Source organism: Pholcus phalangioides, unplaced genomic scaffold (genome assembly GCF_987345545.1).
Source record: "Pholcus phalangioides strain wild (caught in Gottingen) unplaced genomic scaffold, Ppha-v1.0 ptg000030l_1, whole genome shotgun sequence".
NCBI lineage: Eukaryota > Metazoa > Arthropoda > Arachnida > Araneae > Pholcidae > Pholcus > Pholcus phalangioides.
This window is the reverse complement of record NW_028301620.1, coordinates 1,736,948-1,761,761: the sequence shown is the minus strand read 5'-3', so window position 1 is coordinate 1,761,761 and position 24,814 is coordinate 1,736,948. Positions and strand designations below refer to the sequence as shown.

General features: G+C 37.9%; 1 protein-coding gene across 1 annotated transcript; it reads right to left on the bottom strand.

Annotated features, from left to right (window-relative positions):
- Positions 1 to 6,018: 6,018 nt before the first annotated feature.
- Positions 6,019 to 24,680, bottom strand: LOC149067438 (major facilitator superfamily domain-containing protein 6-like). Its single transcript, XM_089252726.1, has 5 exons — positions 24,462 to 24,680; positions 24,208 to 24,334; positions 19,977 to 21,389; positions 19,732 to 19,878; positions 6,019 to 6,220 (listed from the first exon to the last, which is right to left on the bottom strand). The coding sequence occupies exons 2-5, from the start codon at positions 24,311 to 24,313 to the stop codon at positions 6,144 to 6,146; spliced, it is 1,743 nt and encodes a 580-aa protein (XP_089108852.1). The 5' UTR covers positions 24,314 to 24,334; positions 24,462 to 24,680; the 3' UTR covers positions 6,019 to 6,143.
- Positions 24,681 to 24,814: the final 134 nt, after the last annotated feature.

Here is a 24,814-nt window from a genome sequence, read left to right as displayed (position 1 = left end):
GCCATTAACAAGGCATATTTTATTCTTGTCTTTTTTTTATTGTTTATTTTTTCTGGAATGTTCCCATATGTTTTTTTGTGTTCTTGTTGGATTGTGACTGTGTTTGTAATTGCTCTGTAACGAATATTTAATAAAACTACACGACAATATGAATATAATTAATTATGATAATCATATTTATCAAAATATAATCAGAGGCATATTTATAGAGGGGCTTAGCAGACTATAGCATAGAGGGAGAGGCATTTGAGAAATGAATGTGGCAAAGAAAATTGGTAGAATATTGGGGGAAGGGTGGCGAAATTTGTAGATTACAGCCTACAAGACCATAAATAAGCCTCTACCGAGGGAGCAGGTCAGTGAGTGACCTAGAGAATTCGCAAGAATGTGTCACCAAATGTGTGCAAGCATGTGAATGGCCTGAAGAGTAACCCAGAGAGCGAAGGACCATGGTGACCAGGTCAGCGAGTGATTAAAAAAGACACCTAGAGAGTAAAGAACCATGTCGGTGAGAAACCAAAAGAGTTATTTAGGATATGCAGCATATGAGTGACCAAAACAGTGTGCAAAAGAGTAACGATCAAAGGAGTAACCTACAGGGAGAAGTGCCCATGTCAGTCAGCAACCAAAAACTGACCAGGAAAGCAAGGGACTAGGTCAGTGAGCAACCAAAAGAGTGACTTAGTCATATTTACAGGGAGCAGGGCTAAGAAGGATGTAGCATAGGGCAGCAAATTTGAAGATTGGCAGCATTTTCTGTGACTGACAATTTTTTCAGCAATTTCAGTGATAGTTCACAACTTTACTTGCCAACTATCTTGTGCCTTTGACATTTTTTTGGCTGTAATTGACAACTTTACTCGCCTTGATAACTTTTTTTTTTGTTGATATCCCATGTTTTTATGAAAGTATGCTTAGCCTAGGTATTTATTGCACTGTGTGTATTGATACTTTGCCACTGGAACGGCTTTCGTGGGCCAGATGGAATTTCCTTGGCAGGCCGCATTTAGCCTATGGGCTGGAGATTGTGCACCTCTGCCATAGTTCATTACCCCCATTCATGATCCAAAATTACTGACATGTGATTCCATTCGCAATCATAGCTAGAAATCAACTCTGCTATGGCATTAGTTTCAGTGTAGTTTATAATTGTTCCACATGTTAAAAAATATTCAAAAGAAAAATTTTCACTAGAAAAGGCCATTTTACTGATGAACAACCCCTTTCTTTATCCATCCATGTGTCTATATAAAGGCTGTGTACTTATATCAGTGAATATGATAACATTCTGCCACTGTATTATTTCTTTCAACAGATGTGACGACCGTTTCCCTTTAGATAATTGAGATTCTATTACAGGGCTTAACAAATCAGGGAAAACAAATTTAGGTGCTGCCAGCCAAATTTCTTTTTTGCTAAAAATATTTCTTCCCCAAGAAAAATGGTCCAAAATAATGTTTTCTGGGACTTTCCTATTACCCCCCCCCCCTCCATGTTGGTAGACATGCAGGCATGCTTTTATGCCTCAAAAAAACAAAATAAGCCGCCAAAACTTGAAATATATCTTTATAAATTGGCTGATCATATTTCTCGAGAAAATTAGGGGAAATCGCCAATCATTGTCCAAAATGATGCCAAAGGCACACACAAGTAAAATTCCAAAAAATCAACAATTATTGCCAAATGCTTTGATATCTCCTTGAGATGGGAAGTAGAGGTGTTTCTGGTCCAACTGCCTTCTGCCAACTGCCTTCAATCACTGCCAAAAATGATGCTAAAGGTAAATAAATTTGTCAGTTATTGCTGATATTGTCAAAAAATTGCCAGTTTTGGGAAATGAAACGGTGTAGAGTGATCTGGGGGGATAATTTTTTTTCTGCAGGAATATGCAAAATAATGCTCTAACATATGAAAACATGCCTCAAATTCTGAAAATCATGAAAAAATGCTCTTTTGCTTAAAAATACTGAAATATATATATATGTAAAATCATAGAAATCTGAGCCCTAGTAATCATGCGTAAAAATATTTCTAGTGTGGCACCTTTGTTAAACCCCTCATCTTGGTGTTATTTGGTATGTTTCCATACCAACTTAATTGAGATTCATAAAATGCCCATGTAAGTATAGAAAATGTCAGTAAATACAAGTTTCATATAACTTTGAAAATGTTATCTAACGCTCTAATAACATCACAATAATTGAACTTCATCTGCCATTGCTAATTTTTCCATTCAACACATCAAACGTTTGTGACAGAAGAACGCTCAAAAGACGGCATGAGCCATCGGTGATAAAAATTACAAAATTCAACATGTCAAGCACCATTATCTGTAACCACATAGTCTTATCACAATCATGAGTATCTTTCCAGTTCCCTGCATCATGCAAGGTGAACACAACAAAAAAATCACAAAACATGCTCGGCTATCAAAAATTCTGGAATCTACATTTTCAGATCTACTAGGTTTTATTATGTATGACAGTGCTGGACAAATCACAAAAAAAGCACCAAAAAATTTGTACCTGAAGGAAAGGGTACAAAATAATGTTTCTTTTTCAGTGGCCATCTTTCATGTCGGCAGATATGCTGCTATAAATTCCAAACATTTTGTGCTACTCTCTGCCAGCAATTTAGTAACTAACAAAAATTAAATTTAGGCATCAGTACCATTTTTTAGTTGCCATGTCAATTTGGGATTTGTCCAGTCCTGATGTATAATAACTACAATTATTATGTGCAATAATTATTTGAAAGGTAAACGGTACAGAAAAATTCTAAGAATATCACGGATTACAAAAAAGGGAGGGGGGAACATTTTTATACAACACATTATCATCACAACTATTATCATTGGAACAATACAATTTTTGTTAATAGCAAAAACACTGAGTATTTTATACCACAGACACACAATTTCAGAAAAGTTTGTGAAATATTTTCTTTCTAATATTTTACAAGTGGGGATTTGGTTGAATCACCTTTCGCTTGAAAATCAATATAGGTATATAAAAAACCCATATATTCTTCAGAATGATCATGACGCATGGTTAAGAAAATATAATGATTAATAGATTTCTCGATAATTTACACAGTTAATTTGTCCTCCAAAAGGTACCAGACCTTTTCAAATTCAGGTTGCCTTAATGCGAAAAAGGCCATCTCTCTCTCTACAAGATATTTAGAAAAAACTATAAAGCTCATTTTGCTCAATTTTTATTTTTGCGAATATGTTTTATTTGCTTCTGTTTCATATCATACAAACCCCCCCCTAACAAAAAACAAGATATACTTTCAAACCCTGCTATAATAAACCTCCAGAGAAATCTAACACTTGATTTGCTATATACAGTAAAGCTTGGCTAATTTGAATTTTGAATAACTTGTATGAACCACCCTTCCAAGTTTTTTATCTAATTTAATGTTGAAATTTCTTGTTTAATTTAAACATTTTTTGACAATTCTAAGTTCAAGGGAAAAAATCCATGATTTTTGTATGAACAAATTTAGTGAAAAAAAATTCCACAACACAAGAGAAGCCAGACTTTGCTTTTCTCGATAAAGTTGTTAAACAACAAATTTTTGAAGTCTAATGTTCGAAAATTCTGTTTTTCCTCTACTCTTTTTTTGATAATTTAATGCTCATTTTAACATCGTTTAGCTGGAGTGCATCAAAACTGTGTAACACTTAATACTGATTATGCTTCAGCCTGTAGATCAAGGTGTAACATTAAAAATCTGAATCTTTTTGTCGTCATTAAGGGTGTAGAAAGTATAGGGGAGTTCATATTGTAATGTGTTAATGAAAGCATATTTCTTTGATAGCATAAGAATGATAAGCAAAATTTAAGAAACAGTTTCATAACAGATGATAAAATTTTAATAATTCATAACTATTTTCCTATGTGAATGTTGATGATTAAGTTGTGCAATTTATAGTCATTTTACAGGTCCAGGATAGGTAATATAGATAGAATTAGACAATTCAATCTTTTTTTCCATTGACATCGGACTTCAAATTAACCAAGTTTGACTATAAGATTCAATGAGTAGTGTTCTAGATGTCCTTCTTGATGTTTTTTCAAGCATTCTCCTACATTTTGGAAAATTTGTCCCCCTTTCCGGTTTTCAGAGAAATATTTACTTTTTTTTCCTGAGGAAATTTCCCCCCACTCTGAAACACATCCCTTCACTGATATGAGTGTTTTCATGTTTTTTTTCTTTTCCCATGTGCATTGACCAATAGCCGTCAAAGTTCTCAGAATTTTTTCTGTTTTAGCTTTTTTTAGTGATTTTGTATTAGTAGGGGAAAAATTATTGTAGTGTGGCCGGGGTTTTATTGGTCAGCATAGTGGCAGCATCAGCTGTGGAAATTCGGAAAAGTGACAATATTAAGAACAAGTATAAGCAACATTATAGAACGTCAAAAACAAGTTCTTTACCCCTACCAAGCCTGGGGGCGACCATCAATAGATGGTGCCTTCGTTTCCCACCCAACCTCACTGGTTGAAAATTTCCATAAGGTGATATATGACGAGTTTGTGTGAGGTAAAGTAGTAATTCTATTATGTAGTTCTAGGGCACAGTGGTAGGATGCTTGTCTAACACCATGAAAATAACTGTTAGGTCTGCAGGTTCGACCCCAAGCAATGGCAAAGAAAATTCTTTCCCATCAACCCTGAAGCAGCCACGATAGATAGAGCCTTTTCAAGGATGCTCTTGAACATCCCTCTCCATGAACAAGGCAAGAACAGCATCCAGTAAAACATTCGTTAGTCAAATTTAAAAAATTGCAAAAGAATCTCGGTTAGCTTAGGTATACTGTATATCAGGGCTTAACAAATTGAAAAAATAAATAAAAATTAGGCACCAGCAGAATTTCCTAGGAGCCAAGTATTTTTTTTCCGGGAAAAATTACTAAAATAATTTTTTAGGCTCATTTTAAATCTGATGTGATGACCTTTTCTCGTGCAGGTGTAGAAACATTTACATAAATTTGGAGAAATTTCGTCATTTTCATCAGACTCCAATTTAGTCATCACACATAGAAAATTTTTGGAACCAATGCTAATCATTTAGTTGCCATGGCAACTACGATTGGTCAAGGTCTCCCTCACCATATATATGTGTGGTTTTTATGTAGAAAATTAATTTTCTTTTTAGAATTACACGTTTTATAGAGTTTCTTTTCCCAAATAATTTTCATTTGAGACAAGAAAAAAATGAAGTTTGCTGTAATCGTATGAAATAACATTGTATGCACAGCGAAAGGCTGTTTGAGATATAAATCTGGAAGTTTTGCTATAGCACAGCTTGACTGTACCTTATTCACTTGACAATAGTGTGGTATTTCGCACATAAGACGACACTCAAATGTCCACACAATTATCTATCACCCACATGATAGATATTTTTAGTCTTGTATAAGACAACTTCATTTTAAAGGCAAAAAAGTCTCATCTTAAAGTCGGATGAATATGATATAATAGTTGTAACACAATTTTAAAAAAATCGTTCAACGATCACAAGTATCGTGCATCACAATTTTTCATATCAATGTAAATCTTTTTTTTCCCATGAAAACATTCTTGAAAGCAAGACGACGGGAGGAAAAAAAATGCAGCAAATACTAAAATTTAGAATATTTTTCAATCAGTAACGACGAAAAATTCAAATGTGAAATTCAACAAAAAGAAAAAGTCTACTAAAAGAGATTGTCTACTCTGGCAAAGACAAAAAGTTACACTACAACTATGTATAAATATATGTATAAACATGTCAACACATTCTTAAAATGTAAAAGAATATAAATACTGACAACAAACCCGCATAAACTTTCTCGTACATACATTCATACATTGTATATATACTCATATGTAATACACAGTATTTACAAATGCACACTGAACACAAACCACCATTAATGCTCAATGCAACTGGCCGACATACATCCACACTTTGGTAAATTGAATTGAGTATAAACTTACATTTTGGAACGATAATTAGTCCACCCTTTTCTTTGAGACCTTTTCACTTTATTTCTTTCAGCACAGCCGATGACGATTAGCAAAGAGGAATGACTAGGTTTTCCCATCCACCATAAACGAATCTGGCTTGAAAACCACCAATGATTTTTTTTTTTTTCAAATGAACGACGTGACTTCATTGGGTGACTGTGCATCACTAATTTGTCTTTCAGGCTGAGCAGGCTGCTCGGGACCTGAAATTAAATACCCAGAAAGAAATTAAACGTTTTAATGAAAAATTCCTCGACAATTTCATGCACTTTGTAAAAAGGGGCCACAATATATTTTCTCTGGCTTATACTAGATTTGCAAAACTTGCTCATAATGTGGATGGGATTGAAAGACGTGAGACAAAGCAATGTTTTGGTGAGGGTAATGCTTCAATATGGCAGTCGGCTGAAGTTGATTTTCTGTGGTTCCCTACTTTGAGACGCGAATCCAAGCTTTTTAATCTCCCCATTAAAAAGTCTCACACAGAGAGCAACAGGCCTACAATGGTACAAATATTCAATCACTACACTTCATTCACAATTTGAAATATAGATGGCAGCACAACAAAATTCACACACACACACACAACACTATATACACACTCAGATTGTTATACATGCATTTCTGGCACAAACCAATCTGTAGTAAATTGACCATGGCAATAGACTGGAGTTCTGCTCGGTTTGAAAGGAAAGAAAGCTTCGGTGAGCTGCTGCAACATTATGCGAGTTTCATGAGAAACATGCCTTTGAGACCAAAAGTGAAGGTGAGTCTACACCAGGGTTTTACAAATCACAAGGAAATCAGGGTACCAAAAAACTTTTTTAGTAGCCAAATTTTCATTTATTTTTTTGAGAAAAACAAAATATTATTTCTTCCAACATTTAAAGGACCCCCTCCTCCATGTGTGCATGTGTGTTGGTAGGTGCAATGATATAAATTAAAAAAATTTTGTGGCACCCTCAAACTCCATTTTGGTAAGCGCACACATGGGAAAATTTCAGGTATCAATGCCAATTTTTTTAGTTGACCTGGCAACTGATATTTGTCAAGCTGTGAATGCTATATATTGTCCTCAAATGGTTTACTGAGCTATTGCATGGTGTTATCGAGATGTCAGGTTACAGTGATTTAGGAGACAAGCAACGAAACAGATGTTGGAGAGGATTTAATTTTCGGTCAGTGTATCAAGACTTGCACCACAACTTATTGGTGCTTTGAATGGAAAACAAAAATAAAAGCAAAAGCCAAGCAGTATTTAATTACCACCTCCATTCCCCCCCCCCCAAGGGACATGTAAGGTAATTGCAACTTCAACAAAAGCATGCAGTATTGATTTTCCTCCATACAGGGTTAAGGATATGGTATGTATAAGGAAAGTCAATCCGGCAAAACAGTGGATCTAACCAACAAAGATGCTAGTCAAACTCTGACTGGACAACAGAGCATAGACAAGAAAATGATCCTCGCAGTTATAGAAGTTTAAAAAAACCAGCTGTTGGAGTGATCTTAGCAATATTTTTGCAGAGCGCTTCTGAGCTAAAGGACTGAATGCAAACCGGTGCTCATGCTGGAAGTCAGAATAGGGAAAAGCAGCAAAGTAGAAAGGAGTCAAACATTGTATTCCAATTTCACTAATATGAGGAATTTTCTCCCAACATGGAGTGTCAGCATAGCATGGGAATCCTTCAAATGCTGACCTGGACAGCACTGGACATACCAAAAGATGTGTGATGTTCTCACAGCAAATGTAGGATCATGTACCATAGATTGTCATGGACCTGAGTACTCCTGGTGAAGATGCAGCTTGATATATAACACATTCTTCACATATTTGCCTGATCTGTGCAATCCAATCCTGTACTGTCCATGATGTCATACAACTAATCCGCCGCTGCCGCTGTGGTGGTCGAGTGGTTATAGTGCCGGACTCGTGATGCGAGGATCCGGGTTCGAACCCCACAGTGGTGGTCGGCTGAAGTTGGTTTTCTGTGGTTCCCAACATCAAGGCGCAAATGCGAGCCGATCTCCCCGTTAAAAAGTCTCGCCACAGAGAGCAACAGTCCTACAACGGTAAATCATTCAACCATAACACTTCACTCATAGTTAGTAAAACTGGGGGCAGATGACAGCACTACACATAACAAGCATTACACCGAAACAAACTTTACGTCAGGTTGCACTACACGTACACGCACATTCCCGCATGTACCGATTCGTTGGGGGGGGGGGTTCCGCGGGGGGGGGGGTGCATGTGTGGTGTAGAAGTAGTAGGTAGGGGCTCGGGGATCCATGATGTTCTTAAGTCAGCCACCTCGTTGGGCAATTTGCCTGTTGTGGCGTTGTATTTGAATTTGTTTGAATTTGAATAATCCTTATGGATTCACTTGTGAAGTGGCACAATACTGGCTGGGCCAGGTCTTCATTATCATCACTAATTTTCATACTTGTTGCTGTCCTTCATCCTGATCCTCTAAAGAAGCTGACGATGATTTCTTCCAGATGATCTGAACACACAACACACACGACTAGGGTGACAGCTTCCATGGTGAGCGGACGTGTTTTTTAGTTGCTCCTGTCTTCGACAACGTTAGTATTATAACGTTTCGGATTCATCCATAGAGCTACGGACTTCGGTCATCATACGGAGTTGGGTGCGACCTGCTTCTACAGTGATCCTGGTTGGCTCTCAACATATCTGCATTGCGGAATAACGGTCATCTTCGATCCTGCTTGTGTCATCGCACTCTAATTTGTGAAATCTGTGATTCTCCCCCCCCCCCCCCAGTGAAATGTCTGCCCTATTTTGTTTTTTTTTAGCCCCTAGTGATTTTTTATATGGATTGTTCCTGTTTTATTTCTCAAGGTAAGTGGTTTTAGTACATGCGAAATATGGGTAAAATATGTCCATTTGCAAGCTCCGAGTTGGATAAGGTTAAGAAGTTGTGTTTTCTGGCTTCTGAGGTCAGTGATAATGATGAATGTATGTTTGAGTTTCAAGAAATGTTGCTGTCTTTTGTGAAAAATCAAAAGAGGTTAAGTGACGATCTTTATCACAAAGGTGAGAACTGTAACCTTGCGAGAGAATTTGATATAATTGTTATTTCAGATTATGTGTGCTGGGAAACTGCTGATAAGGCAAACAAGGAGAAATTTTTTGATAATTTTGTAGGTAATGCTATTACCTTTTTCGATTCTCTGAATCTTGAGTCATGTAAGCACAAGCAGTCTGCATCGTTCAAAAAAAGTTTTGGGACTGCATTGACTTCTACCCCCATATTCGATTCGAGGGTTAGTGTTTCTTGTAAGAAAAAAAGAAAAAAAGACAGTGACAAAGGGGAAAAAAAGAGTCCTCTTAAAGGGGAACCTAAGGATTCTTCAGACAATGATAGTAGAGATGAGGAATCACTCGCAGACACTACTAAAGGGTTAAATAGTATCAAAAAGAGAAGTTCAGGGAAAATTAAGAGACAGAAAGAGTGCAAGGAAACAACTACTCACAGTGACGCTGGAAATGAGGCGCCCGAGCTCTTAAAAGAGTCAAATTCAGTTAGCAGTGAAAATACTAGCTCCACTTCAAACTCTTCAACCTCTAATGGTTCAAATGGATCTACTGATAGTAACACAACGCAAAGTGACACTAATTTAAAAGAATCTGACCATGAAACGTCGGAGAAAGATGGGCACAGGGAAAACTGTGTGGTAAATAGATCAATAAACCATATGGGTACACAGGGTATTGATGTAAATACATCCACTGATTTATTGGTAAACAATGGTGTCAGTACTTCGGGAGAAAAATTTTGTGAGACGCCTACAGTGAACACACAAAGAGTTATACATAATAATTCCAAAATGATTCATGAAATTAGTGAAACGGATGAAGAGGACAGGAATGCTCACAGTGACAATAACGATGGTTTTGTTACAATTAATCGAGCAAAAAAGAAAAAAACTAGTACTCAAACGAATACTAACAACAATGAAAATGTTGTTAATAAGAGTGGTGGTAAAAATGTACTGTCAGGTCCAAAGGGAATACCCCCTATCATACTAACTGATTGGGGCAATAAATGGTTGCAAGATTTTGCAGAAATAAAAAAAAAATGTGATATATTGCCTCAATTCAAGACAACCGCTAACACGCTGGTATTCCAAGTATATTCTGAAAGTGATTATCGTACTGTAATAAAATTGTTTGACAATAAGAAATATAAATACTATACATACCAAATGCAGAGCGAGCGTACTATAAAATTTGTAATTAGGGGTCTCCCCGCTAATGTTGACACCACAGAAATTAAAATGGATCTGGAAAAGAAGCAATTTCACCCTATTAAAGTGTCCAATATGACAAATCTTCGAACTGGTAGAGCTCTGCCCTTGTTTTTGATCGAAATACCGATTTCTGATAAAAATCTTGCTAACATAACACAAATTGCAGATGTAAATATTGAAATTGAGAGGTATCGAGGTGCTCAGGGTCCCATTCAATGTAGGGCGTGTCAAATGTACGGGCACAGCTCTTATGGATGCAAAAACGCCCCGGCGTGTGCTTTTTGTGGTGGTAAACATGAGACAAAAAATTGTAGGGACAAGGGTAACCCAAGGAAAATTAAGTGCTTTCACTGTGGTGGTCCTCATACGGCCACATATTCTGGCTGTCCAGAACGACCAAGTACAAATCAGAATAGAGCTAGAATTTTCTTACCATTGTTACCACCTGATGTAAAAAAGCAACATGAATCTGAGATATTACCTACAGTGACTAATGAAAATTCACACAAACATGACCACAATATTGTACAAGCTGAAAACTTACAAGAGACTATAATAATAAGCTCATCAGAAAAACCAAAAACTTGGAATATTGTCAATATTAATGAAAAAACTGATGTCATTCAGATTTCTAGGGATCTAGAGAAACAAAAAATTCTACACAACACCATATATAAAGGTGTACACCCACTTGCCATAAAAAACAAGAATCTGGAAGTAACTCCACTTGAACTGTCTCTACAACTCACTGAATTAAACGCAAAAAAAACTTTTTCTAAGGTGCTTCACCAGTTATTGATAACAACTGAACGAAAAAATATTTCTTCTATATCGGAAGCTTCAACAAGCAGTTTCTCTGAGGAAATCCTGAATACTGGCGACTTAAATACATTTGGTGAAGTTGGAAATCGAGGGCTCACAGAACTTACTCATTCTACACAAAAACCTACAAATTCAGTACACACAGAGTCACATATACAGGATACAACGACTGTGAATCAGTTAGGCCGAGACAGAGTCATAAATTCAAATGAATTCAAGCAACTTAATGTCGTCCTAAGCAATTTTCTTGGTGCTGCTGGTTTCTCGCACGTAAAAATAAATTTATTGATACAAGCTTTGATTAACATTTTACTTCTACCTAACAATTAGTACGCTAAGAGAATCTGCACCTAGACCATTGAGCATAATGGCTTGGAATGCCAATGGCATAAAAGATAAAATTCCAGAACTTAAAGAGGAATTATTCATTAATCAAATAGATATCTTACTTTTATCTGAAACATTCCTCTTACCAAGCCAAAGTATCAAATTAAATGGTTTTAAAATAATAAGAAATGATCGAACTCATAATAGAGGAGGAGGTACTGCTATTGCACTAAGAAATAGCGGGTGTGGGTCATAATCCCGACAGACGAAATCCCGACAGGTCGAAATCCCGACAAGTCAAAATCCCGACACGGTCAGAATCCCGACAGGGTCGAAATCCCGACAGGGTCGAAATCCCGACACGGTCAAAATCCCGACACGGTCAAAATCCCGACACGGTCGAATTTAAAAATTCAATTTCGCCGTATAAGCCGCACTTCGCGATTTCTGTGGGGATTTGACTTTCTCATGATTAAGGGCGTTGGGGCGACGATGAGAATGATGAATTGCGATCAAATAAATTTTTCAAATTTTAATTTCGCCGTATAAGCCGCACTTCGCGATTTCTCTCGGGATTTGAATTTCTTGCGGCAAGGGGCGTTGGGGTGACGATGAGAATGATAAATTGCGATCAAATAAATTTTTCAAATTTTAATTTCGCCGTATAAGCCGCACTTCGCGATTTCTCTCGGGATTTGAATTTCTTGCGGCAAGGGGCGTTTGGGTGACGATGAGAATGATAAATTGCGATCAAATAAAATTTTCAAATTTTAATTTTGCCGTATAAGCCGCACTTCGCGATTTCTGTCGGGATTTGAATTTCTTGCGGCATGGGGCCTTGGGGTTACGATGAGAATGATAAATTGCGATCAAATAAATTTTTCAAATTTTAATTTCGCCGTATAAGCCGCACTTCGTGATTTCTGTCGGGATTTGAATTTCTTGCGGCAAGGGGCGTTGGGGTGACGATGAGAATGATAAATTCCGATCAAATAAATTTTTCAAATTTTAATTTCGTTGTATAAGCCGCACTTCGCGATTTCTGTCGGGATTTCCGTTTGTCGCTGCAAGTGGTTTGTGGCGCATACCATGATCAATGGAGATCAATAATTTGGAAATTCATTTACTTTTCCAACTTGGCGAAAAGCAAAGGATTCAGGGTTGCCTTTTTCTGGCATTTATCGATTTTTCTATCCTCCACAAACACTGCTACTCCTTATTATTTTATTTGAGAATTTTCCGAAATTCTTTCTCGCTCAAGTTTCAAATAGACTTAAAATGTCAAATGATATTGCACAAAGTTAGACCGTTTCATGGAGATCTTAATTTAAAATTTTCAAGGTTTTCGAAAGCAATGTAATAGTAGAGAAATATTTTTATTCATATGTATAAAATTACATGTCTTGACAGCTTAATTGACTGATTCATCGCCGAGCCGCAACCACTGAAGGTCAGGCCCGTATCTAGAAATTCCATTCGGGGGGGGGGGGGGGGGGGGACAAGGTGGTCAAATAATATATTTGGCCATGTTTTACCTTATTTCAATCATTTCCTCTCATTTCGAAGGGACCGGATCCCCAATTCCCCCCTTCTCACTACGAAGCTATAAACATAAAATTCTGTCAGTAGTTTTATTTTATACTGTTGAGACTCCCAAAAAAAATTCTTAAAATTCTATCTCTAAGTTGGTCTTAAGGCTTTGAAGAGAGTATGCAAATTGTGTGGTAGTGTAGTTGCATACAGGGTGTCCTTTAAGAGTTAGTACGGCCATTGTCTTCTCAACCATACGTGGTAGAGATGATTTCAGTTTGAAAAAATGCTCAAAAGGCGTTCAAAAATTACCCTGTACCAGTTTTGAGAGTGAAAACACAGTGTGTAACAAAATAAAAAAATATAAATTTTTAAAACTTCTAATTATAAAGTGACTGTACCGTATTTCCTGAGACCAACAAAAAAAATCTAAGTTGACAAGTACAATATTCGCCGAGATATTTGAATTCAAAATTCGAAGGAAAAGTGGAAAGGACAGCATAAATTTGGGGAAGGAGCGTTGTCGATTAGTTTTTGCTGTCTTTTCATAACTTTTCTCCAGTTTTCGAATTCAAATATCTTAGCGAATATTGCACTGAGAAACATGCAATTTTTCTGTTGGCATCAGGAGAGACAATGCAACAACTTTCAAATTGGAAGTTAAAGGACGGGAAATCAAAGAAAAATTTAGATTTTTTTGTTTTGAGCCACACACACTGTATTTTCCGAGGATGATATCACTTTCCGCTATCTATACGAAGGTTTCCACGGTTGGCTGATGCGAGATGAAGTTAGGAAGGAAAAATTCACCTGTGCTCTTGCTAGGAATCAAACCCACGTTCTCGAGCTTTCTGGGTGAGCCCACTAGACTACAAAAGCAAAGAATATCAATTTTTCCTTGGAACTTGTATGCGATGAACGGTCGGACCTAACTCAGGCCTCTGGAATCACGAAGTGCGGCTTATACGGCGAAAGTAAAATTTGAAAATTTATTTGATCGCAATTTATCATTCTCATCGTCACCCCAACGCCCCTTGCCGCAAGAAATTCAAATCCCGACAGAAATCGCGAAGTGCGATTTATACGGCGAAATTAAAATTTGAAAAATTTATTTGATCGCAATTTATCATTCTCATCGTCACCCCAACGCCCCTCACCGCGAGAAATTCAAATCCCGACAGAAATCGCGAAGTGCGGCTTATACGGCGAAATTAAAATTTGAAAAATTTATTTGATCGCAATTTATCATTCTCATCGGCGCTCGCACGCCCCTCACCGCGAGAAATTCAAATCCCGACAGAAATCGCGAAGTGCGGCTTATACGGCGAAAGTAAAATTTGAAAATTTATTTGATCGCAATTTATCATTCTCATCGTCACCCCAACGCCCCTTGCCGCAAGAAATTCAAATCCCGACAGAAATCGCGAAGTGCGGTTTATACGGCGAAATTAAAATTTGAAAAATTTATTTGATCGCAATTTATCATTCTCATCGTCACCCCAACGCCCCTCACCGCGAGAAATTCAAATCCCGACAGAAATCGCGAAGTGCGGCTTATACGGCGAAATTAAAATTTGAAAAATTTATTTGATCGCAATTTATCATTCTCATCGGCGCTCGCACGCCCCTCACCGCGAGAAATTCAAATCCCGACAGAAATCGTGAAGTGCGGCTTATACGGCGAAATTGAAATTTGAAAATTTATTTGATCGCAATTTATCATTCTCATCGGCGCCCCAACGCCCCTTGCCGCAAGAAATTCAAATCCCGACAGAAATCGCGAAGTGCGGCTTATACGGCGAAATTAAAATTTGAAAAATTTATTTGATCGCAATTTATCATTCTCATCGGCGCCCGCACGCCCCTCACCGCGAGAAATTCAAATCCCGACTGAAATCGCGAAGTGCGGCTTATACGGCGAAATTGAAATTTGAAAATTTATTTGATCGCAATTTATCATTCTCATCGGCGCCCGCACGCCCCTCACCGCGAGAAATTCAAATCCCGACAGAAATCGCGAAGTGCGGCTTATACGGCGAAATTGAAATTTGAAAATTTATTTGATCGCAATTTATCATTCTCATCGGCGCCCCAACGCCCCTTGCCGCAAGAAATTCAAATCCCGACCGAAATCGCGAAGTGCGGCTTATACGGCGAAATTAAAATTTGAAAAATTTATTTGATCGCAATTTATCATTCTCATCGGCGCCCGCACGCCCCTCACCGCGAGAAATTCAAATCCCGACTGAAATCGCGAAGTGCGGCTTATACGGCGAAATTGAATTTGAAAATTTATTTGATCGCAATGTATCATTCTCATCGGCGCCCCAACGCCCCTCGCCGCAAGAAATTCAAATCCCGACTGAAATCGCGAAGTGCGGCTTATACGGCGAAATTGAATTTGAAAATTTATTTGATCGCAATGTATCATTCTCATCGGCGCCCCAACGCCCCTCGCCGCAAGAAATTCAAATCCCGACAGAAATCACGAAGTGCGGCTTATACGGCGAAATTAAAATTTGAAAAATTTATTTGATCGCAATTTATCATTCTCATCGGCGCTCCAACGCCCCTCGCCGCGAGAAATTTAAATCCCGACAGAAATCACGAAGTGCGGCTTATACGGCGAAATTGAATTTTTAAATTCGACAGTGTCGGGATTTCGACCCTGTCGGGATTCTGACCGTGTCGGGATTTTGACTTGTCGGGATTTCGACCCGGTCGGGATTTTGACCTGTCGGGATTTTGACCTGTCGGGATTTCGTCTGTCGGGATTGTGACTTGTCGGGATTTCGTCTGTCGGGATTGTGAACGGAACCCAGAAATAGCATACCCTTCCAAGAAATAAATCTCCCGTTGTCTTCCCAAATGGAAGCAACAGCGGTTACAATTCATGTCAATGGTATTAATATGATATTTTGTGCAATGTATAAACCTCCCAGGAACTCTATTGATACTGTTTTACTTGATTTTTTGTTTGACACAAATATGCCTATTATGATTGCTGGTGACTGGAACTGTAAGAACAGATTGTTTCATAGTCGTGGTAGCAATAGATGTGGTAGAATATTACGCCTTTATTGTTTGAGAAAGTTTTTATGTATTCACTCCCCCAAGGTGCCAACTCATATTCCACCTCAAAATAGATATAGGCCGGATATTATAGATTTTGGTCTGTCAAAAAACATTCTCTACGAGGTGGAAACACATACTAAAGTTATCTTAAATTCTCCACATAACCCTGTATTTTTTCGGATCAATTTCTTGTGTCCACGTAATAAACGTATTTTTAAACAAATTAACTGGACAGGATACAGGAACATGCTTGAAAATGAATCACCTATTACCTTGGTAGATCCAGGTGCTAGGGAATTAGATGATGCGGTAATTCAGGTAACTCAGGCAATAAAAAACGCACTGCATGAAAATACAACAGAAATAACTCAACCAGATAACCAATATGGTCTTCCAAGGGACATATTACAAAAAATCAGACACAAAAATAGAATTCGTGGTCTGTGGCAAAAATATAGAAGATGATCAGACAAAATAACACTTAATAGACTCACAAGAGAAATAAAAACGGAAGTCACCCACTTTATTAACAATAGATTTACTGATTTTATTGAAAATGCAAGCGCAGAAAATAATAACATATGGCGTGCTTGGAAATTATGTAAAAAAAAAGGCATTTCTAATGTCAACAAAATTCAAGGGGAAAACTGAATTGTTTTCTCTGAGGAGCAAATTGCAGAGACTTTTGCATCGGCATTTGAGAGACAATTCTCCCCTAATCATGTGCAGGACATCGAAACACAAGTTCAATTGCGGCATAGAATAGCAGAGTATATTCAACATCATAGACTCTACAGTTCTCAACACTTTGAACCAACTGACATCATTGAGGTATCAGACATTTTATCGAAGCTGAACGTCAAAAAAGCTTCAGGTGTTGATCATGTCTCCAACGCTGCACTAAAGAATCTTCCCACAGCAGTTATTATTTCACTCACTAATATTTTCAATGCACTACTTTTTGCTAATTATTTTCCAACTTCTTGGAAACACTCGGTTGTAAAAACCATTCACAAAACAGGCACTGACCCATTGTTGCCAAATTCTTACAGACCAATCAGCCTCTTGTCAAACATCAGCAAGGTATTCGAGCGAATTGTTCTTACACGTTTTGATAAAATTAGCACTGAGCTCAATCTGGTAAGACCCGAACAACACGGATTCAGAAAAAATCACTCTCGCGTTACTCAGTTAGTGAGAGTAACTGAATATATAACGAGTCATTTTAACAACAGAGACTACGTTGCAGCAGTCTTTCTAGACATTTGCAAAGCATTTGATAAGTGCGATCACCCAACGCTACTTGTTAAACTTATCGACTGCAACTTACCACCTTATATAATAACTTTTTTCTATAACTATCTTGTTGGGAGAACATTTGAGGTCAGAATTGGAGAGAAAAATTCGTCAAAAAAAATAGTACGTGCATCGGTTCCACAGGGAAGTGTGTTGGGCCCACAGCTCTTTTCAATTTACATAAATGATATCCCGGCACCTTCCAATGGAATAATAGCCCTATTTGCTGATGATGCTGTGGTATTGTGTGGAAATAGAAGTGCAACACAAGCGATCAACAACTTGCAAGAAACAATCGATGGCATCACGGACTGGTGCATCGACTCAGACATAGTTTTAAATCAAGAAAAATGTAAGTTTGCCTGGTTCACACACTGCCGAAACACTCCCCAGAATAGAAGAATTCACATTAACAACACAACACTTTGTCCAGTTTCGAAGGTTAAATATCTCGGCTGCATTTTAGACAAAACTTTGTCATTCACGCATCAAATCAGAAACGCGCGCAACAAGACTAACAATATCATGGGAGCACTCAATAAAATTACTTTCCCACAAGCAAAGCTAACCATGAAAAATAAAATCTTACTCTTTAAGTCTATTCTTCGGCCAACGCTAACTTACGCCTCACCAGCATGGGCACATGCCAACAAAAGTAACATAAAAATCCTTCAACGTGGACAAAATAGAATCTTCAGAAGATTTGTAAGAGCTCCACGGTTCGTTAAAAACGAAAATATACAAAAAGACCTTGGTATTCCTCATATTTTTTCATATATCAAAGAACTCAATAAAACACAATTTGACAACATGGCTGATTCTGAATACCAGCATATACGTGACATTGTAGACTACCATCGTGCCCCAACTCCACGTATCTCGGCAAGGAGGAAGGCCTATCGTAGGCCCCAACAAATCTTTCATCTCCAATGGGAGAATGAGAGATAACAAAAATACTATGTACATAATACTGACAAATTGGCACCTATTTATCTTTTCATATTTATCTTTCTCTTTTGTGTTTTAGTATATCACCCTTTGATATTTGCATATGATTGTGGCACCTATTTAACCTGTACTTGGCACCTATTTAACCATATTTAACCGCATTTAAATCAAAACTTAAAAAAATAAAAATAAATAAATAAAAAAAAAAAATAAAAAAAAATCCATTCTGGCGAACTGAGCTGGTTTGAGGTGTATTTGTGTGACTTGCTTCTCTTTGTGAAATGGTTTTTTGATGGTTTTTTATGAAAATTATCTGTACAATACCGATGGACTGCATAAATGTAGAATGTTGCTAAATGGAGCTTGTCATATAAAATTGCATTCGCATGTACTTGACCACTGTTCAATAACCATGTATGCCAAATTTCTTTCTCCTTAGATGGAAGAGTTGTGACGGCATTTTGCACGACCAAATCCCTGGGCTTAATTTCTGTTTTTTAGCAATGGCCGACCAGGACCATTCCTCCCAATTTTTGTCATGCTTGTTTTTTCTTCTTTCTTCCACTTACATACACATACACAACTACACTACAAATTCCTTCATTCTTCATAGGCCCTTCACGGCCCGTTTGTAGTCCCACAATCAGCACATATGGAGCTGGGAATGGGGGAAAAACTTTAATTCTGGTCTGGTCTGGTCCAGATGATCTGACACTCTCCTAGTAATGCCACTGTAGCGAGACTTCCACACTCAGAGGGTGAACCATTTGACTGATGTCACTTGTATGTGTGTGTGCCCCAAAGTTGAATATGCCAAAATCTGTGACGTATGTCACAGAACAATCAATGCCACTGCAGAACAATCTGGAAGAACTTTAAGAAAAAATGTAAAAACACAATTATGGGTATTTTACCACTGAACATTTCTACTCAGCCGAGGGCTCGTTGCAGAACAATGCAAAACATTCTGCTTTGGGGTGTGTGTGCATGCTTACCATCAATCTGCACCTGTAATGGTGGTTATAGGGATATTCCGAGCATTCTGGCACTGCAATATCAGGACTTGATGTAGAATGATTGCTAAAATAATTTTGTTTCTTTGTTACTCAAATTTTAGAAAACTATACAACTTCGTTAAATTTCAATTAATTAACTAATTGCTATTCATGGAAATTCTGTTTTATTTTCCTCTCTCTCATTTTGTGTACTGCTGCACAGATTCTACAGAGTTATGTAGCAGTTGATGTTACATATGCAAAAAATAAAGATGAGTTCCCCCGATGAAAAAATGCAAAAAGTGTGGAGCAACTTGTAAAGAAATATTATGTGCAAAATGATACTCTCGATATCTTTAGGGACTGCCTCGCATTTTCCCCATTAGCCCCTTATAAAATCGAACATTCAAAATAAAATGAATACCAGAGAGAAATGAACTTACTTTTCTCGCTTCTGCATTTCACAAAAACTGTGAAAAAAATGTTGACCAGAGCATAGCAAAGAGCTGCAATACCTGTCCACAGAAACAGCTGCCTTCCACCATAATTTTCCATGACCCATCCTCCAACGAGGGCTCCAACAGCAACGCCTAAGACAGAAGCAGATTCTGTTCAGTCTCCAAAAACATAAAAACATAGAGAAGGCTTTTTTCAAACATTGAAGTTAATAATGAAATTAACGGCTTACCCAATCCTTCGAATGTTCCTCCTACTAATCCTTGCATTGTAGCTTCAGTACCAGGAATGGCGGCAACACTAGCATAAGTGGCCATCGCAGTGTAAAACAATCCATACGTAGGCCCCTGCAATATTTCAATCGGAAGTACCCACCAGGGGTTGGTTAAGTAAGAGTATGCGACGAAACGAATTCCGAAGGTCACAAGATTGATTGTTAGAGTGTTGAAATGACCGATCCTATTTATAACAGAGCCTGCAAAGAAGAAGAAAGGCAACTCCCCAACCAAACATTGGACAGCTGTCGCAAATCCCAACAGAATAAACGGAGCACCCAAAACTCTTAAATGCCAAAACAAAAAGGTCCAAAATACGCCAGTCAAAACACCTATCTTAAACACAGATATAAGAAACATAAATATTTCAGGCTTGATCAATAAGACGCCGATATCCTTGATGATACTTTTCGAAAACACCACATTGTCCAAAACGAGTGATTTGACATATGAGAAATCCAAAATGAGGAAACAAAAGGTTAGGGAGAATCCAAAATTGAACACGGGCCCCTCATAAAGTGCATAAATTGTGTCATCTCTCTGCGTAAGGGCATAATTCAAGGCTGCTGACAATGGACTAGCCAGGGCCCATCCTATAGTCCCCCATAATCTTTGCCTGCCGTACAAATGCACTTGATCACCCAGAAGATTGAAGCATGCCACATCGCTCAAAGAGGAAATAATACCAAAAGTTGTCTGGATAAATATGACGGCGAACAAGAACATCCAAAACTGTAGAACTGGCTCAGATGGTTTCTCGAAAACTAAGTAACATTTGTGAACCACTCTACTGCAAACCACCTGGCACATGAAATGCAATGGGCTCAAACACACTGTGTTCATCCTGAGTCCTTCAGCAAAATAAATACTTGTGACGTTATAAGATGCATTGTTATTGCGATTTCCCCCATAAATCATTTTAATTCTTCCATTTAACTGCGGACTAGACCCACAATCTGCATTGAATGAACCATTCTCCAATACCTGACTTCCTATCCCAGACAGCGAACATTCCTTACACGAAACGGAACAGCGTAAAGTTTCATTTTCCGGTATATTTGCCACGCATTTAAGATCCGGCTGATCTACATAAGTGAAAGAAGTGCCGTGACTCAAACATGACAAATGTCCATTCAAGTCTGGCCGCAAAGGTGGTATGAATATCAGAAGAAGACAGCCGACCATGATGACGCAAAGTAAGGCTACCATCATGCACTTCAATTTCTTGCGGCAGTCGACAATCCAACCGACAGCTGGCTTTGCTACCATAGTCAGAAACGGCAATAAGCTGAATATGTAGCCTACTTTATCTGCTGAGATTCCACGGTCTTTGGCATAAATGTGAACATATGGTATGACGCATGCCAGGGCTGGAAAAAAAAAAAAATTAAATTAAAGTTATGAAAAAAAAAAGGCAGAATTTTAAAAGGAAAGGAGATGTAATAGAATATTGTATATATATATAATATTTATGAAAACAAATAACTATCTCTGTATTTTATGGGGTCTCACTCCCATGTTGACAATTTTCTATGCTTTTTACAGTAGAATCCTCATACAATGTCGTCATAAAAAGTTCACAGAATTCTGGTGCTGTAACGAGTTTGCTATTATATCCTATCATGAGCATGAAGATGGCTATGCATGAAATGCACTTTGATGCTGATGTTGCGAAACTATATGTCTTTTCCTTTTTAAAGTAGGGTTTTCCTCACACAGTCTTGATGTTAGTCTTCTTTGACAGCGCCAAATCCCTGAAATCACACTGATCAAACAAATAGAGTCATCTTCTAACTACGAAATTATTATCACTGTTGTCACACACACATCACAATATTAAGTTCTTCAAGGGAGGGTCATGGTGTGGGACAGTTGTAGCTGATGGTAGGTTCAGATACTCTACATCACATTTATTCTTGTTATATCTGGATGTTTTCACTATACAAAAACAACAGTCACCTTACGTGATACGATGGCTCTCGCCAAATCATAGGTATTGCAAATGGCATCTTATCACGTGTTCTCTTTGTCAACATCCGTAAACTCTTCACTCACTGCTTGGACACTTTATGGGGCCATGACTTACCCTGATCATCAACTTGAACTTTAAAACAGGCTTGCTTTATAAATGTGCTGATGTTTGACCCTTGACTGGAAATCGTGAACATTCCACAGATGTGAAAAAAATGAATCCAGAATGTTTATGCACCTACGACGAGAAGCAAAAGAAGTAGACATGATTTAAATAAACTTAAATATGTGTTTAACCCTTAACTGGCATGATGGGGTGATTTCCTACATCACGCATTGCTTATACAGTCGTGCTCGATAAAACAACCCTTTTCGTCCCATCAAAAACATACATTATATTGGGAGGGTCGTGACATTGAAAGGAAAACATATATGATAGTCATTATATTAAGAAGTTTGGGACGTATCCAACCAGTCGTTATAATGGAATGGTTGCTATAACGTAGGGTAGTTATAACAAGCTTCAACTCTAATCCTTTTTTCAATGGTAAGTGGGATGCAGTTTAGACCCCTTCATAAAGTCGCCAAATGTGACACCTCGGAAAAGTTTGTTTACCTTCTGCTTCAACTGGATTATACTGCCTTCTCGATCTGCTAGGGCTTTAATTCTGCTTAGTCAAATAATATTGCCATGTTTCCGGTTGTGGTGAAAACAGAGTTGATAATTTCAGTCCGGGACAGGGACCCCGTTTAATGGCCAGAGGAGAGAAGCAAGTCAGCAGAGCCCAAACAAAGTTCGGGCGGGGGGGGCAAAGCCACCTGCGGTCCGCACGAACAAAGTTCAACCTACAGGTGTAGTTACTAATAAAATAGTCGGAAACTTTTTTTTTTTGCGTATCTATGGTTATAGCTGTAGGAATTTTACTACGTCCCCTATTACGTCTTATTTGCATACACCTATGTTAGCAATTTGATGAACCGTTTTCTGCGCTATTGCATTATTGAACTATGTGTCATTTCACTTCCATCATGCGTTGTTGCAGGATATTCTGCTCAGTCACGTTTCAGCATAGATTTTCTAATTCTTGACTGTGTTAAATAGCTTCTGTTGGGCTGAGGCCTAGTAATTTCAAACATTTCGGAATTTATTTTTCTGGTGATTTTAATTTCATTTTGTCGTGACTTATTTTTAAAATTCGGTAGTATGGGTTTACCACCAATTCAATTTATTACACACATTTCTTTTTACGCACATTTACACACGTGTATGTATGCGCCCCAAGGATTATTTCTAACGGATTATTGCTGTGCGGTGGAAGATAGGGAAAAAACAGGTGAGCAGTGAAAAAACTTTTTTTATTTCTCTTTCGCGAGGTTACATTAGACTCGGCACTGCTTGGTGCCAAAGCAGTACCAAGAAGAGTGCTTATACTCCTTTTTCACCCACTGTTTTTATTTTTCTGCAAGCTATTACTATTATTCCTTCAGCCGCTGGGTTGCCATTTCCTTTTTTGCTGTTGATTATCATCTGGGGGTGGCGTCACCTTTAGAGGTTTGCTAGTAATAATAGGCTTTAGTTTTGTGCAGCGCATTTGAATCAATTCCATTATCATTTTAGAGCTTTTTTGGTCACTTATACGTTATATTGTATGTACTGGTTTCCCAGCATATTACATTACTTTTCCTGTCGAAATATCTCATTTTCTCATGATGATGTTTCATATTTCCATTCCATTAATTTTTTGCATATTAGCTGTAACAGTTTTAATCTTGCAACCATGTTTTTATTAAACCTACAGTGTGTTTTATTGCCCTGACGATTGTAATTGTAAGCCTATTAGTTAAAATAAAATCTGAGTTTTTATTGCTCTTAGCCACATCATTGGGCATTTTGCCCGTTGTGGCATTGTATTTGTATCTGGTCTATGTTATATTTTTAATTAATCCTGATCCTTTATTTAGTCGAAGAATGTTGCTTCGTTATTGCTTTTGTTGTTCGTTTTTAATCTTTTTTTTCCGTTTACAACAGCCATAGTATTACTCCTTCTTGGCGATGTGTTGGCAATATTGTCTTTGGGAATTAAGACTTCCAAAAGCATGACTGTATCACTCTTGGCGACTTCTCGCCATGCTTTTCTCACCAAACTAAAAAATTGCCCACACATCGCCAATCTAATAATCTCTCATAACGATGAAATGGAAAAAGAAGTCACTCACCGGCATTAATGAAAAGATAGTGTCCTTTCACGAAGTAGAAAGGGACGTCGCTCAATTTCCTAGAGCACATTCGCAGATTGCCAATGACGTGGGCGATTCTCTCCATCGCGTATTGATGTACCTAAACCTGTGTGTGTGTATATATACGGGAACAAATGTAAGAATTTGTGACTAAAAATTTGATTTGAATGAAAACAAAGTTTTCGGAAGAAACAAGACAAGGGGAAAAAAAAAGAGTTCGCAACGAAACGTACCAGTGACGAGTCGAGGATAAACTCAGAATCACCACGTGGTGATGGCGACGAAACTCACACGATTAGACTTTAGGACTTAGACATCGTCAATAACGCGATGAGAAATCGGGTGTCCACTAATAAGGACGTCGGACACCGACAGCCATGTGTCCACTGCTTCTTACTTCGACCACGAAAGATGCTATCAAATGATGCATCCGATAATTTTGTTTACAAAACACTCAAGCTGCGGGCGGCCTGTACTGCAACCCCCTCGTCACGTAAAATACTTAGAATCATGACTCGAAATTATTGCGTTGAAATCAATCGCAGCAACTATCATTGATTGAGTGTAATAATTTATAATACTGTAT

Coding starts and splice junctions, on each gene's coding strand:
- LOC149067438 (XM_089252726.1), bottom strand. CDS start 24,313: ATGGAGAGAATCGCCCACGTCATTGGCAATCTGCGAATGTGCTCTAGG. Junction 21,390..24,207: donor CTATCTTTTCATTAATGCCG/GTGAGTGACTTC, acceptor TTTTTTTTCCAG/CCCTGGCATGCGTCATACCA. Junction 19,879..19,976: donor AGGAACATTCGAAGGATTGG/GTAAGCCGTTAA, acceptor CTTCTGTCTTAG/GCGTTGCTGTTGGAGCCCTC.